Source organism: Falco punctatus (assembly GCF_963210335.1).
Source record: "Falco punctatus genome assembly, chromosome: 7".
NCBI classification, from domain to species: Eukaryota; Metazoa; Chordata; class Aves; order Falconiformes; family Falconidae; genus Falco; species Falco punctatus.
Window position 1 is genome coordinate 21377569 of NC_137587.1, and position 15849 is coordinate 21393417.

The 15849-nt window shown below is 42.2% G+C and overlaps 1 protein-coding gene across 7 annotated transcripts in view; it reads left to right on the forward strand.

The window, feature by feature from the left end:
* Positions 1-15849, forward strand: part of SMOC1 (SPARC related modular calcium binding 1) — a 158696-nt gene that overhangs the window by 82949 nt on the left and 59898 nt on the right. For 4 of the 7 annotated variants that reach the window (XM_080396516.1, XM_080396518.1, XM_080396514.1 and 1 more), the window contains exons 1-2: positions 1177-1596; positions 9679-9791. In XM_080396516.1, coding sequence (XP_080252642.1) covers positions 1245-1596; positions 9679-9791 — 465 coding nt within the window. In that variant the 5' untranslated portion in view covers positions 1177-1244. Of the gene's footprint in view, positions 1-1176; positions 1597-9678; positions 9792-15849 lie in introns of those variants that run through there. The other 3 variants (XM_080396519.1, XM_080396517.1, XM_080396520.1) reach the window with 1 other exon arrangement.

Consider the following 15849-nt stretch of genomic DNA (forward strand, 5'->3'; position numbering starts at 1 on the left):
AGCTATCAACACACTTGGAGAGCCGTGGCTTTGTGCATGCAGGCAGGGTGTTAGTGCCACTTGCCAGCCAGCTCCGAGCTGCCTGAGCTTATAACTGCTTTGACAGCGAGCTGGGATATTGGTGCATTAGAGAGTGGCTCTGGTTCCCCCAGGCTTGTGAGAGGCTGAAGAGATGGGAGCTTGGGAAAGGGAAGTGCAAGGCAGGTTTAACTTCCCATTGCTTTACTTAATCCTCATGGGAATTGTTTCAAGAGTCCTCTGAAATCTTCTGGGTTTGGGTAATTGTTAAAGGTCTGACTGACTACCCACCAAGTGGGGTAGCATGGGAAGTGAAAAGGGCTATCATGTCCTGCTGGAATTATGCCAGTGGTTATGGAATGAGGACTGGTAGCTGGGGTCTTCCTGAGGAGAGACCTGGGTGTCCCTGTAGGCAGCTCAGAGTACAGCTGAAGGTACAACAGTAAACTACTGCCAGATGTTAGGATTGCAGGGAACAAATGGACAGAAAATGGGGACTCATTCATATGCATTGTGGGTTTCCCATATTGAAAAGTTAAGGCAGAAACCAAGCTGTCTTCAGAGATGGGAAACAGCAGTGATCATGGTATAGAGGAAGTCTTCTGAGCAAGATGTTGGGAATCTGGGGTTGTTCACTTTGAGTGACTGACAAGAAAGGAGTGCCACGTTTATGCACAACAGGCTGCATCCAAACTGAATGCTTGGGAAGAAGAGGTATTCAGAAAGACGTAAAATTCAAACTTCTGAAAGGAAATAGCTTTTCACATAGTGTGCAATTAGATTGTGGGATGTATGTAATGCAGTTGCCAGCTGGGCAAGATGTCATCAGTAAGGAACAAAACGTGGCTTTGGGAGTGTGCAGGTTTGCTATTGCAGGTGGTATCTGCAGATGATGTTAGTAATGCTTTAAAAACCCCAAATAACTAGTGATACAAAGCTGGCCACATCCATGGTTCAGCTACCAAGGCCAATCTTGATAGGTTATTTGGGTTCCTCTGTCCTCAATAAATTTCTTGCACTCTGATTAAAATAGTCTAGTACCAGATACTGTTTGCAGCACGATGCTGGGCAAGCTGGGCTGTTGTGACTCAGTATTGCCCTTCCCGTGTGGGTTGTGTTTGGCTTTGCACATCTTATGTTTTCAGAGGTGAGGCAGAGTGACTAATGTTTCCGTTCTGTTAAAGAAAATGGAATGGCAAAGACCTTAAATTATTATTTTTTTAAAGATGTATGTGTTTCATTTTAAGTTTCCTTCAGGCAAAATCAGCTTTGGTAAGCAGCTTAAACTGTATTATAGACCATATAGCTATTGTCATAAAACCAAAATACACCATGCTCTGTTTTGGGAAACTGAACAAAACCAATATTTTTTTTTTCTCCTTCCCTCCTTTTTTCACTTCCTTCAGTTTTTAATAAGCGACCGTGACAGAGACCCTCAGTGTAACCTGCATTGCTCCAGGTCCCAGTCCAAACCCCTCTGTGCCTCTGACGGCAGAACATATGAGTCAATGTGCGACTACCAGAGAGCCAAATGCCGGGAGTCAAGTCTGAGTGTGACACATCGTGGCCGGTGCAAAGGTAGGTGGATTTCAGATGCCTTTGAGGGGAGGAATGGGAGTCCTACCTCATAAGAAGCTTATGGATTCTTAGACCCTTGAGTTTAGTACCATGCTTTGTAAGTAGTTTGATTGAGATTGTGCATTCATGTGAGCATGGGTATCAGAGTCTGAGTTTAGGTGGCAAGGGTAAAAACCAACTGAATTATCAGTGAAAGAAGGTAAAGGAGCCAGAGACATCACTGAAAAGGGGCTGAAATATGTGTCTGCAGATCAGGAGCTGGCATCATGGAAACATAAAATAAAATCCTGGAAGAAGATATCTTCCTTGCTACCTGTGCTAGTGAGGAACTGAGATACCTTTGAGTAATAGGAATGTGCAGTGAGGAAGAACGTGTGGTGCACATTGGTGTCTAGTGCCTTTTCAGACATACAGTCTTTCTGTGCTGAGCTAATTAAGAAGACAAAGCATGCAAGGCTTTTACATGGCCTCTTTTTTGCCTGTTTGCTGTTATACATCTACTTAAAAGTGAGAATATTGGTTCTGTCTCAATTCAGCTCTTCTTCAGCATAGTCTAAAGATGAGGTTGAAACTTTTTTAAGGAGTATTGGTGTCTTGTCACACAAATGGTTTGCTTTTGCAGTGGAGTGAAAAATCAAGTTGAGTGCATTTGCTGAGAGCACAAGTGACTCAGAGGGCAAATGGCACAGATGTTTTTAGCAATTGGTTAAAGTGACAGGAGAAACTCATTAAAATTGCTGTGGAAGGAGAAATGGGCATATGTTTAAGCCTGGCTTTTGTTTATGAAGGCTTTTTTACTATTATGAATATGTATCTTTGTCAGAATAACTTGTTCTAAAATGGAAATCCCTTTTCAATGTATTGACAGGCTTTATACTTTAGGTGAATTATGAGCATGACCTCTAATATTGCTTTCTTTTAAACAGTCTCTCATTGGGGAAAAAAGCTTACTTGTATGATTTATTTTTTTTTCTCCTTCTTTTTTGTCTTACCACTGCTGGGTTGCTTTATGGCAACTTTTCTCAACTTTTCTCTCATAGCATAGAAAAAGGCCTTTGAGTCATGCTGCTTTCTGAGTACTGGAAACCCAGAAACTTTCTTCCCAGGGCCAAAGAAGCAGTTGGACTGCTCTTGCATGTGATGCATTTTTGAGTATCACAATAAGAAGTGGTAGGGTGGGAGTCCCACTTTTGCTTTCATCACTTGAACAGAGTGGCTTAGATAAGCAACTCCATGGCTGATGTTGCCATATAAACTGGCATTGTTCGGTTACTTAAAACATGGCATCTGAAATGTGGTGCATCTGTATGTGGAAGTGTCTGTTTCTGGAACTGGAGAAAATACTGATCGCTAGACTATACAGCCTGCTGTATGTTGTGATTGAAAAGAGTCCAAAGACGTTTTTATCTTAAGCACAGGTGAAGTATACCTTCCTTTCTGCTCTCAGACATAACTGAAACATTTAGCTGAAATTACTTGTGTTCTCTTTCCTTTCTTCTTTTACCCTGTGGTCCTATATAGCACCTAATAACCTGGGAGAGGCTGACAACTACAAGTCTTGCTTTTAACCCACTAACACTCCCGTGAATCCCTGGGAAGTAGGAATATTCTTTTGACTATCACATTCAAATTTAACCTTGCTGGTAATTTCCATGTGTGCTGCTGTTGAAAGGTATTTTGTTTTTCTAGTGCATTAGAAATACTACCTCTAGTTGTGCATGAAGATTAGTGTTCTTTGCAAATACAGACAGTTGTGAGACAGGTGTGCCTAACTACAGGTGGTGGGCCAGGTCTGTATCTTGTACTCACACAAACGAAAGTATCACCAGCAGTGTTTGGGTACCTTCTGTTGCAGTAGGGCACCAGTTTACCCTGAATAGCCTCCATTCCCTCTGTGTGACAGAGATGGTCTACAGGGGAACTCCCATAGAACTGGAAGGGATCCTGTGGGCCGTTGAGCCCAGTCACATGCAATTGTGGTAAATACTGTATCCAAGAACTTATCCTTATGAAATGGGCAATTTAAACTTGTTTCCTTCTCTGAGGGGGAAAAAAACTGGGTAACTGAAATAAGGAAAAAAAGGATATTGTGGACAGCAAGGCATAGTTCTTCCCCCCAAATTACCGCAGGTTTCCAATTTCATATGCTGATATCTTGTACTGTACTGTGCTTTTGCCAAGGCAAGCAGCATGGCTTCCATAGTGAGGACAGAACATTTTTGATTCAGCTTAGCTCTCTGCTCTCTCTCAAGAAGCTAAGGACCTTTAAAGATGAAATCTTGCTAGCCTTTTGGGAACTATAACTCTTACTCAGCTCTTGTTCCTTGCTAGCTTCCTCACATGCTTTTAAATGAAATTCCTTTGGTGCTAAATTATCTGAACTCTCTCCGAACCCTTGCTCAGACATCACAAAGGGTTAAAAGTCAGGAGTAGCTTAAAATGATGAAACTATGGCATCCATGACAAATGGAGCCTCATTGATGAGATTCCAGGGAATAGTTCCAGATGGCATAGCTGTGCGTAAAACACATAGCTAAGCACTCCTACCTGGATCTTTTGTCAGCAGGCATCTTAAGATCTGATGTCCAACAAGAGTTCTGCCTCAAAACTTTGCAGGGATGAAGGACGAATAATTGTTAAATGACTCTTGGCAAGCTGTCAAGACTATGCAGTGACCGTTAGGGTGGATCGGATATCAGTGGCTTAAAGCCCGTTTAAGTTCTGTGTTAATTGGTTGGTTTCTAGGAACTTGTTTGGCCTATTTAATTAAAAAAAAAAAAAGGGAGTGGGGGGATGGGAGTGCTCTACAAACTTCCCTTTAGGTTTATAATGGTTGGCTTTGAAAATCTACTGATACAGAGTTTGTTCTTGGATCACAAGTCACCATGTAGAATAAACCTATCGTAAGATACTGGTGGGAATTGTAACAGGAGTCTTCAGCTCATCTCCTGGGACACCTGGATGAACCCAACTTTTTGCTAATGTGCAGGAAAGGAAGGTCACCTTCTGACTAGTAATAAGTTGTTTGAAGGTAATCTTTCTCTTCTACCTACTGTCTGGTTAAAAACAGAGGATGATATTTTGAAATAATTCTTTTTGGCTTTTTTTTTAGTCCCCTTGCTAGATCAGTTTTGTCTTAACTTTCATGTTCCTAGTCCAGTGAGAGTAAAATGGGTCCCTCCTTGGCATCAATTAGTCAGTAAAATCTGAAATGACATTTTCAATCACTTTGAAAATTTAAGCGTGTTTTTAGATATGCTCCAAATAAGTTGGGGAACTCTGGAGTAGAAATGGTACATGGGTATCAGAGAAGGAGCAAAGCACGTCAGCATGAAAGAGAAGAAGCTGGAGAGTCCATGTGTAGGACTTGTCAAAAATGAAGTGGAAAACAGTGGGGAAAGTGAAGGATGATTGACACCCTGTGGGAGAGATGGGTATGTTTTTGTAGTTTGCTCAGGTTCCATTTTTGCCTGTTTTATGCGAAGACACAGATCATCAGCTGGAGTAAATGTGTATGGATCTGCTGACTTCTCTGTAGCCGGACTGCTTTGTGCCTGGAGGGGACCTGGCCTGTGTGTGAGACAGTTACCTAATGAAACTAGAAATAGCTCAAAAGCTGCTTGGATCAATTTTTGTCCTTTTAGCTTTTGGTAAAAACAAAGTAGAATTAAAATTAAATAGCTAGATTTTTGTGGTTGCATCGTAAAGATTTGCTGCTAGTGTAATATGGATGCCTTGGGTCTTTATACCCTGATGTTGTGTGCCATCAAAACTGCCTCTGCCTATTGAAGAGAGGATGCTGGAATTCTTGGGGCCTATTCAGGAGTGGATTGTGTATATTATGAAGGACATAGTGGTCTCATTTGAATAAGCTGTTCACGGATAAGATCAACTGTGATATTTAGCCAACCTCATTGCAGAATCTGAAATTATGTGCAATACATTCTGCAGATTAGGCCACAGATGTCAAAAACATCATTTGTAGTTCACAATCTCCTAGATGCTAGCTACCAGCCTGAGAAGAAATTTTCTTTAAAAGGCAGCTTTTTAAGCTGCAGTAAATCTGTGCTAAGTTTGAAGATGTTTAATAATTTGGCTTTAAATACTTCTGCTTTTAAAAAACCCATTCTGTTCTGGTTTTTCACCTTATGTAAGGGAGGGGAGAAAGTCCTGTTTAGTCTGTCTGGACCGTGAAACTGGAATGCATTAATGCCATTCTGTTTTATAAGCTTGGTGCTTGATACTCCAGTGAGCATTTTTAAGAGGGAAAGAAAAATGCTGAAGTACTCAGGTAAGCAATCAAAATGCAGAATAGGATATATGAATCTACATCAAAGCATCAGGCTTTAGTAAAATTCGTAATGCATCTTATTTGAGGTGAGCTATTTGGCAGCTACTTTTTAACACTTGGCACTTAATGTTTTACGTTTTCTAATTAAGAAAGCAAAAATAGCAAGGTGAAGTCATTCCACTGAAATGACATGTTGATGCAAATGTTAAAAAAATACCAGCCTGTGGAGTGAGGAAGAGAAGGATTGACAGTCCTTTTAAAAATAGACTGATAAATGTTGATATTAAAGGCACTGTTTTTACTGGAACTGAACTGTGAAATGACAGACAAAAAAGATAGTGGTATACACATACCTCTCCAGCCAGTGTGGTATATAGATGGCTGTTCCAAGTCAAGGCTGTAAAAGGACTGGCATGACCTTTGGAAATCAATGAGGGAAGATGGGAGAAATGATCAGGGCTAAGTGTTCATGAACAGGAGGAAAAATTGTCTGTCTTCTATGCACTTCAGCAGCAATTTGTGAAGACACACCACTTGAGCCAAGAGTTGAATTGCAAAAGAGGGTGCTGCAACAGCGATGAGCTCTTAAATGCTGCGGTGCATCAGTGTAGTCTACTGGGTTGGTAGTAGAGAGTTCAGTCTCTAAAGGCCAGTTAAAATTGTCAGGGACACAGTCACCTTAAGAGTAACATGTTTACATTATCTTCCCCTTTTATAGTAAGGGCTTGATTGTGTATGTGTTTGGTTGCTTATTAGACAAATTGGACAAAGATCAGAGTTAGTCTCCCTGCTGCCTGGGCTCCTAGTGTATTTGTACTACAGGAGATAACACAAAATGTTTGTTCCTACTAGCTCTGTAGTGAAGCATCCAGTTTCAGTCATGTATGTGTGCCAGCACCAAAGTAGATGATACGTGAAAATGCTTTACATGTCTGTTTTATGCTCAGGAGAGGAACCAGGTATGCCTGCCTGCAGTCCTGTATCCTCAGGTGGAGAGACTAGAAAACACACTTTCATTTGTGAATCTGTGCTTTGATTGTTATGTGAGAAATTCATAGCGCTCCTGTTTTTTATGTTCCTTATACATGCAGATCTGCATAATCTGCTGATTTTTTTCCCTACTTTGTTGCCCCCTGTGAAGCTGAACTTGAAGGTGTTTTTAGTCAAACAGCTAGCTATAAAAGGTGCAGCCATGCCATCTGGTTTTGAAATAATGTCCTTTGTCATGGCAAGCAAGATTAGACTCAAGTTTGAACAGGAGATCTGCAGGTGATAGATGTTCCAGTTAACAACATTGCCAGTGCTTCCTTTTCAGCTGAAAGAACAAGCATGTGTTGGAAGGGTTAGTACTGCTGGCAGAATCTTCCTCTGTGGAGGAGGTGTGCCAACAAAGTCTAATCATCTGGTCACTGTGGCAAGCAGAGGGAAAAGAGGAAATTCCAGCTTAGAGGTTATATCATGGCTAATTAGAAAAACAAATACTGCTTCTCAAAATTCAGTATAAATTTTATTCAAGTCTTTTCATTCTGTAACAATCTTGTTCTTTATACAAGCTTATAACAGGTCTACCTGAGGTCAAAGCTCCATGTGCTAAAGGTGTGGTGCAAGCAACCCACAAACAAATGAAAGTGTGAAGATGAGTGCCATAGGATCAGAAGGAACACCAGGTCACAGGGAGGTGAGGTGACCAACCTGTAGTCACTCAGTGGGTCAGTGGCAGAGCTGATGTAGGCACTCTTGCTTTGTAACCCCATGCCTAAGCTTAGAGGCACCTGTGCTGAATACTATTGCTATGAATAATGACTTTTCCCAAAGACTTCCATAATTTCAGAAGACTTGTGGAATCCTTCTTGGGGAGTAATGTGGTATGTTTAAAATGTGTTGGCAAGCCGGCAACTTGCTATCTTGAGTCATCAGTTGTGTAAATACTCTGCTTGAAAGCTTTGGTCTGTGCCTTTATCATAACTATTTACAGCGTTGTCATTGATTTCTGCATCTACATATGCTTAGATGAAAATGGCTTCTGTCACTGTGCAATGTGAAGTCAGTTGACCTGAGAACCCAGACTGGCTTTCTAATTCAGTGCTGGTATTAGTGATTCTGTTGTTGAAGTTCATGTGATCTGTGAAGCAGATATGGGATCTTTAGTGGAATTTTTTTGTTACCCAGTTATTTTTGTGCCTGATATAATGTGGATTCAACCTTGATCACTCTCTACAGTGCTGCTGAAAGATTCTGATGACCAGGTTTTGCAGTTTCTGCACTGAAAATCTTTCCATCAGTGGATTCATGAGGAAAGGAAGAAGGTGCTAGTTCCTGTGTCAGAGTCCCATAGAAACAGATATTTGCCTTTTTTCTTCTAGGCTGAACAGAAGTACTGTTAGACATCATGTTTTTAAATGTGAGCACTGAGTCAACTTGTATCTCTGCAGGGCAGAACTCTCCTCTTAAGCCCAACACTGATGACTGATGGGTTTATCTGGGTCTACACTCTATAACAGTGAGCTGGACCTGGAAAGAGTTAGTCATGAGATCTTAACCCCTTCAAACTCTGCTCTGCTTGCAGAGCAGTGTTTTTTCTTGGCAGCAAAGTTAGTTACTGATATGAGAAAGTATAATGCACACGTGGCTGTGAGCGCTGGGACTAGAGGTAGAAGCTGGGTGTGGGGTGTGGTGGGTTGACCTTGCCTGGATGCCGCGTGCCCACCAAGCCGCTCTATTATTCCCCTCAGCAGAAGGTGGGGGGTGGGGTGGGGAGGGGGTGGTTTGAGAAAAATAAAGATGAAAAAAACCCACTTGTGGGTCAAAGTAAAGGCAGTTTAATGAAGCAGTAGCAAAAGTCATTTGCACAGAAGTGAAGGGGAAACAAAAGTTTTTCTCTACTTCCCATCAGCAGGCGATGTTCGGCCGCTTCCTGGGAAGCAGGGCTTCAGCGTGTGTAGCAGTTGCTCTGGAAGACAAATGTTGTAAATAACGAGTGCTGCCCCCTTCTTGCTCCTTTCTCTTAGCTTTTATATCTGAGCAGGTGTCATATGTTTATATGACCTGTTGGTCTGTTTGGGTCAGCTGTCCTGGCTCTGTCCCCTCCCAAGACCCTGCCCACCCCCAGCCTGCTGGTGATGGGGGGATGTTGGAGAGCCAGCCTTGGTGCTGTGCGAGCGCTGCTCAGCAGCAGCCAAACACCGGTGTGTTAGCAGCACCCTTCTGGCTACCAGTACAAGCACAGCACTGGGAGGGCTGCTGTGGGGCTCAGCCAGAGCCAGTACGCTGGGTTTCAGGAACACACAGGCATATCTACCTTATCTGAACCACACAAAGGTGGAAGTTCAGATGGGTCACTGGTTATTTTAGCACTTTATTGGGAGAGTTGCTTAGAGAAGAAGCTGTGCTAGGGCCATCACTTCTTCCACACTGCTTACTTCTAGGCCTGAATTACTTGGGTTATGCTCAGCCATCCAGTTTCAGGCTGTTAACACAGACACAACTCCCTCTAGAAAGGCCTTTCACTGCATGGGCATTATGCTCCAGCATTTGTTAGAAGAAGCTTCCAGCGCCCATGGATGACCATAAAAAATATCACCTGGGAAATGAGGCAGCTCTTCATTAACTGGCTCGTAGTTTGATTGTCTAGGTGCATTTTTGACTTTGGGATCATGAGTGCTAACTCCATAGCTAATGTTAATGTTGTTTGGGTTTTTTTTTCCTGCTGCAGCAGTGTGGTGCATCTGACAGCTTGTGAAGAGGCCAAATGGTGTTTGCAATCTAAGTAGGTTTTGCTTTTCTCCTTATAGATGCTGGCCAAAGTAAGTGTCGATTAGAGAGAACTCAAGCACTGGAACAGGCAAAGAAGCCCCAGGAAGCAGTCTTCATCCCAGAATGCAATGAGGATGGATCATTCACACAGGTAAAACTTCTGTTGTCTTCCTTCAGCCAGGCTGCCAGTGGCTGTGGGAGAGTCACTGTTATGGCGTGAACCAAATGATGATAGCAGGATGGGTGCAGTCTCAGCTACTCAGGTGAAGGTCTTGAAAGCTGGGGACTTGTTTTAACCAACTGGAAGCTCTGATTTGATCACCATACCTTAAAAAACAAATACACATGTAATGACATCCACCTCCAGTGCAGCACAGAAACAAATGGCATCAACCTCCAGCACAGCACAGAAACAAAAACAAGTTTCAGGGGAGGTCAGTTTTTCCCTGAAGGTGACCTGCAAAGATAGCTGTGGCTCAGATAGAACAGGGTGGTCTAAGCTTCTTCAGCTGTTACCTGTGCTTCATCTATCCTAGCAAAAAAAGTGGTTTGTTGAGCCGTTTTCCTCTGTAGGGTACTTGTTAGTGACAGGCTTCTCTTTTCTGTTCTATGCCCTGTTGTGGTTTGGGGGGTCTGGCAGAGAGGTGATGAAAGTGTTTTCCTTGAGGTTTTGATTCTTCACTGTTCCCTTGCTGGAACTAAATGCGTGCTTGTGCTGGTTTCATAATGCTGTTTCTTTTGAGAAGCAGTTCTCAGGCAGGGTAGTGGAGGAGGCTTATGGTTTTGTTGGCCTTTAGGATCTGTGAAAAATGAATAGTCAGGCCTGGTCCCTGAGCATCCTTCAGAAATAGTTGGACTAGGAGAGGTCCAAGAAAATTCCAAAGAAGTTGAAGTAGTTGTGGCAAAAACAAAGCCCTCATGAAGGAGATTTTGAGAGGAAGAGTACTTTGCAGAGGCAGGTTAGAAATGAAGAGTGATACTTGGTTCTTTTACCACTAGTATATTGAGTAGTGTTCCAGTGCTAACTGAACTGGGTGTTAAAAATGGCTCATGCGCGGTTCCCTAACAGGTAGGAGGAGTATGCTGTCTGCTTAGTTTGGCTTGCATCTCAAAAGCTAAAATCCTGCAGCCCTGACGACATCTACTTTGTGAATTTAGGTAGATCACACAACTCTTTTTGCCTTAGCTTCCCTATGTCTGGCACTGCTCTAGAGATCTTGTGCCTCAGAGAAATTTTAGGATTCACTAGTTGTTTGCAAAGTCTTTTGAAGGTAAAAATATTTTCCAAAATACAATCAATATTGGGTTCAAAAAGATGAGAAAGACAAAAAGCCTTGGGGTTGGTTCAAACACTTCGTGATGCCTGAGGGAAGAGGAGAGGAAAGATTTTTTTTTTTTGTGATAACCCACCAAAAATTTTTATTCCCCACCCCACCCCCCGCCCCTCAACCTTACCCTCCCATTATCTGGTGTGTGGGAGTGTTTTTATTTTGTTTTTGTTTTTTAGTGGTGAAGTGGGAAAAGTTTATCCATCCTGCCAACTTTGCATACTTATTTGGAGCAGGCATCATCATATTTGTGTACAGTGTGGACCATCTTGGGAAGATGGTGGGGGTAAGAGAAGTGGCTGCAGTGTCTTGGTCAGACTACACTCTGAATTGTTGAAATTTGATTCTGTGTAGAGCTGCTTAGGTTATGTTGGCAATAGAGGGAAATAATTACAAAATCTAGCACAGTGGGCCAACTGAGTGCTCCATGTTAAACCTTTATAGTTCAAGAAAAAAAGGGGAAGGAAAGCTGACTTTCCAATGTCTCTGTCATCTGTCCATCAGCCTCTTGGAGAGTGAAGTAGGAGGTGCAGGCAAAATTTTCATCCTAATAGGCTGGACTGAGTGCAGTTGACAAAGCTTTGTTTCAGGCAGGTTTATTTGGAAGGTCTGTTCCTTTCCTGTCCTGGAACCCTGGCCACTGTGGGTTGCCAGTGGAGGGGCAACATGAAACTGCTTACAAAAATTGTGTGTTTTCAGCTGGCAGCCAAGTGGTATTTCACATTCTTCCTCTGTTCAGTCCTATCTGTGAACACTAAAATGCTTTTGTTTTACCTGGCATGATGAAGGAAGCTTCTGATCCCTTTCTAGCTGGAATTAAATGAAATTCGTATCATTCCTTGGATCGTAACAGTATCCCACGTTCCACATACCTCAGGAACCAGCTTCATCATTTATACTGCAGCATCTAAGGTCATTGTCCCTGTATAAGATGTGAATGAAAAACAATGTCAGAGGAAGCTAACTGGTTTCAGCCTGCATTTGAGACAAATATTTCCTTAGCTTCTGGCTCAAATCAGTTAAACTTTGGGTTTAGAAGGATGCATAAAAATTAGAATTTTGGTGAACAGTCTAAATAGGTTTTGCTTCCAGCAACTTATGAATAGATCTCATCTGGTGGAGATGGTTTGGATACTGCATCTCTTGTGCAGAGAATTGGCACCCCTAGGTTCTACTCTGTGTGGAAGCTGTGTAGACCAGTTCTTGAAGTCCCTGAGGCCTTGATGAAGTCAGCTCTGAACTGTTGTTAGTTTTTTTCCGGTTCAGTGCCCAGACTGTTGCTCCATCGAACCTCCAAAATCTCAGTTGAGGAGTCCAGAACAGAGCAGCATCTCTCAATTAAGTTTCTAGGAGAAATACCCGCTATGCTCTTCAGCCTTGAAGCCCAGTCCCAACAAGATGCACATGCTTCAGGGTATACCCTGTATGTAGAGTTGGCTAGGGGAATGTTTTTCAACAACTTTCTGCCTTCTGTGCAACTGTTATTGGAGGAATATTTTGGGTAGAAGAAAAATTCTGATCAGAGGGGAAACAAAGATGCATGCATATATTTAGAATGTCAAATGTCTTAATTGTTACAGTACTCGCTGAAGATGTGGATGACTTGCTTTCAGGTCTTGAGCCAAGCCTCTTTTTTTGTAGATGTGTACACAGTAGGTGTTCAGGCCCACATCATCCTTGCCATCAAACTTCAGAAGATCTAGGTTTTTGTCTAATTAATTGTTGGAAATACTTGAAAGTTTTGCAGGAGTGAAAAACAGACAGCGCAGGTTTGGGAGCTGCATTTGGTAGTAGTAACTTTATGTTCACAAAACCTGTTTAGTCTTAACCGGATTGAACTGTTGCTTTTGTGGTTTATCATCATCCTCTTGATTAGAAACTAAATTGCAATCACTATGGGTAAACACTAAAAGTAGCACTAACTGAAATTGTTCCTCTGAAAGCCACCCAAGTCTGCCCTTTCCAGCTCCTGGAATTGCATTCAGGATGAAACTGTGTAGATTTGGGGCTAGATCCACTGCAAATTGGATGGGGCTGTAGGGTGGTAAAGAGAACATATAGCTACTCTGCTGTTTTGTGACTGGCAGTAAGTGCTGCATGGGACAGTGGCTGCAGAGGGGAGACCATGCTTGCCTTATCTCCTCCTGCTTCCCTGCAGGGCTACTGGCTCGGAGATCAGAATGTTAGATGTGGTAACAAGGGTGAAAGGGAGGAGGGCCTGAAGGCAAAGACCTTGATTTGGCTTGCATTTAAACTCCGCATTAGAGAGACATCCTGTGTGTCTTAAACACTTGTATAATATGCCTGTTTTTTCATTGTCTGTAAAATATAGACCAAAAAGAAGTGTGGCTACCAATTCTGTTGTCTGGATGGCCAGTTTTCCTAAGCATGACTAGTTATAACGGGTTTTGAGTACTGCATGAAGAGGAGCAGGCACCTGTCAATTCACTGGTTTTCATAACTGTTTCTATGCACTGTGAGTGCTGCTTCCCTTAGTCTGGGAGTTTGTGTATAGCAAAGATCTTATCAAATCCCTTTTAAGCACTGCTTACACATCTAAAAATGTGGTATGGACTTGCAGCATGGAGGAGGTGGTGGTGCTGCAGGCATGATGGGATGACTGTAAATGGGGAAGGACCTGATGAATTACTCTGGAATTGTTATTTCTTTATATTTCAGTTTGTGTGGAATATTACTTCCTATAACAAAAGCTCTCTGCACTTAGCCCACAGTAATGTAAACATGCAGATAAAATTTGAGTTATTCACAACATAAGAATATGTGTTTGGTATGAGTAATTTGATAAATTGTATAAATCTGAGGTCATGTACTGTTGTGCAAAATTAAACATGACTAAAACCAGTTTCTGTTCCCAAGATTTGTGCTCTCCTTTTTTCTGTTATGCTGTATTTTGCATAAATGCCATTCCCTTTCCATGCTGCACTTAACCTGCTGTGATCTGTTCTTCATAAACAACAGGCTCTATTGGGTAATCTGTGCACTTTCTTTTGCTGCCTAGTGCCATTGGGCTTGTTGCCATGGGCTGAGAGACTTGCATTCTTCATAGTTTTCCCCCCAAGCAGCTTTTTAGAAAAGGTTGCTGAGGTTTTAAATGGGATCTGCTTCAGACAGATTAATATGAACATGAATAATGCTAACCCTGCTTTGGGGGTATAGTCTTGCGGGGCTTTTTGTGGTGTGTCTTGCTATTTGCTGCCACCGTCCACTGTCTAGCTGTGGTTTCTTTTCCTTGTAAGTCTGCATACAAGTGGCTAAGAGCAAGTCTCCTTGGAGAGTTTATTTTGAGTGTAGGGCTCTCACAACTGCAGCTGTTCGTGCAGTTACGATGCAGTGCTGAGATTTCTCTTAGAGCAAGTGCATCAGTGAAACCTGTTGTCTTACGATGGGATCAGTGAGTGGGCTGACTGTCAGAGCAGTTTGCCATTATCAGATAGCTTCCAGAGCACTCCTACATCTGGTAATACAAGTCTGTTTAGAAAAAGCAATCTGTATTACAGTCCGTAGCAATAGTTTTGTTCTGTGCTATACTAATGCGTGTACAAAGTACTGCATTCTCCTAAGTCCTACAAACAGACCCCTTTCTAAAGATATCGAGAACCCTCTCACCATTCAGTGTGACTTTGTGATCCAAGTCTGTTCCTCTGTGTTGACTAGTGTAGCGCGATGCTGAGCAGAATTACAAACTCATTTCTTAATGCAGCATGGTGTTTGGGGCACTGTGTAGACATATCCCGCATTCCCTGGATGCTGTCTATTATTCCATTATTCAGTGTTTATGCTGTAGCAATACTAAGCTCTCAAGGATTTAACTTCTCCTTTCAGAAGAAAAGAACACAGTCTGTCTCGCTAGATTAAAGGAACTCTTTCTTAATAAAGAATCTGGGCTTTAATTAGTAGATGGTTCTAGCTTTTTCTGGTAAAAGACATTCCTTCTATAAAAGACTAGCTGGAGCTCTCTGTGACTATTGCTCTGCAGATTTGTCTGCTACTTATGTGCTTCGTTACTTCCTGCAACTCTTACTGTGTTTCTCATTTGTATATTGAGCTGAAGATACCCATGGATGGGTAAGGAGGTAGCAACTTTGGTTATATATATATTCTTCAAAGAACCACCAGTCAAGAGAGCAAAGGAGCAAATTCTTAAAGCAAGAGTGGATGTCCTTAAGGAAAGCAGCAATGTAAGGTCACTTTTAACTTTAAAGGATCATGTTCTGTGTCAGAAGCAGTGAGCCTCTCTTGAGGATCCCTCTCCTGAGCTAAAAGTGGTATCTCTGCCAGGGTGTTAGCAATGCCCTTGATGGTGGCTAAGATTTTTTTTTTTTCCTGCCAGAAATTACTTCTTTCCCTGGTTATATGAATAGTGAAATTCCTGTGGAGCAAGCATTTCTTGAATGGTGCATAGACTCAAGGAGGGTGGTTGCTGCATAAAGCCCTGGTGGGAATATTTGTCTACACAACATCATTTGGGAAGAATTAAATGTGAGCGGGGAGCAGAAAAAGTGACAAAAATGATTTAAGGGTTTGTAGACTCAAAGAAGCTCAAAGTTAAGATGCAGACTGATTCATAGCTTCCTAAAATTGTCTGTAAAGGCAAGGCAGCCTTCTGACTAGTCTGCTGATGCTTAATCTGGCAGAAAGTATGGCAAGATCCAGGGTCTAAGCAATAGAAGACATTTAAACCAGAACACAGACATCACTTAAGATAAACAGCCATCAGGCCAGTGTGCCAATTGTGTACCACCAACTTGGGTTCAGAGAACTTTCTAGATGAGTCTCAATGGCTTGAACGAAGGAAAGGCTTGATTGAAAATTGATGTGTGACACTGTGGCTTCTGCTCCGTGGGTCATACCAGATGACCT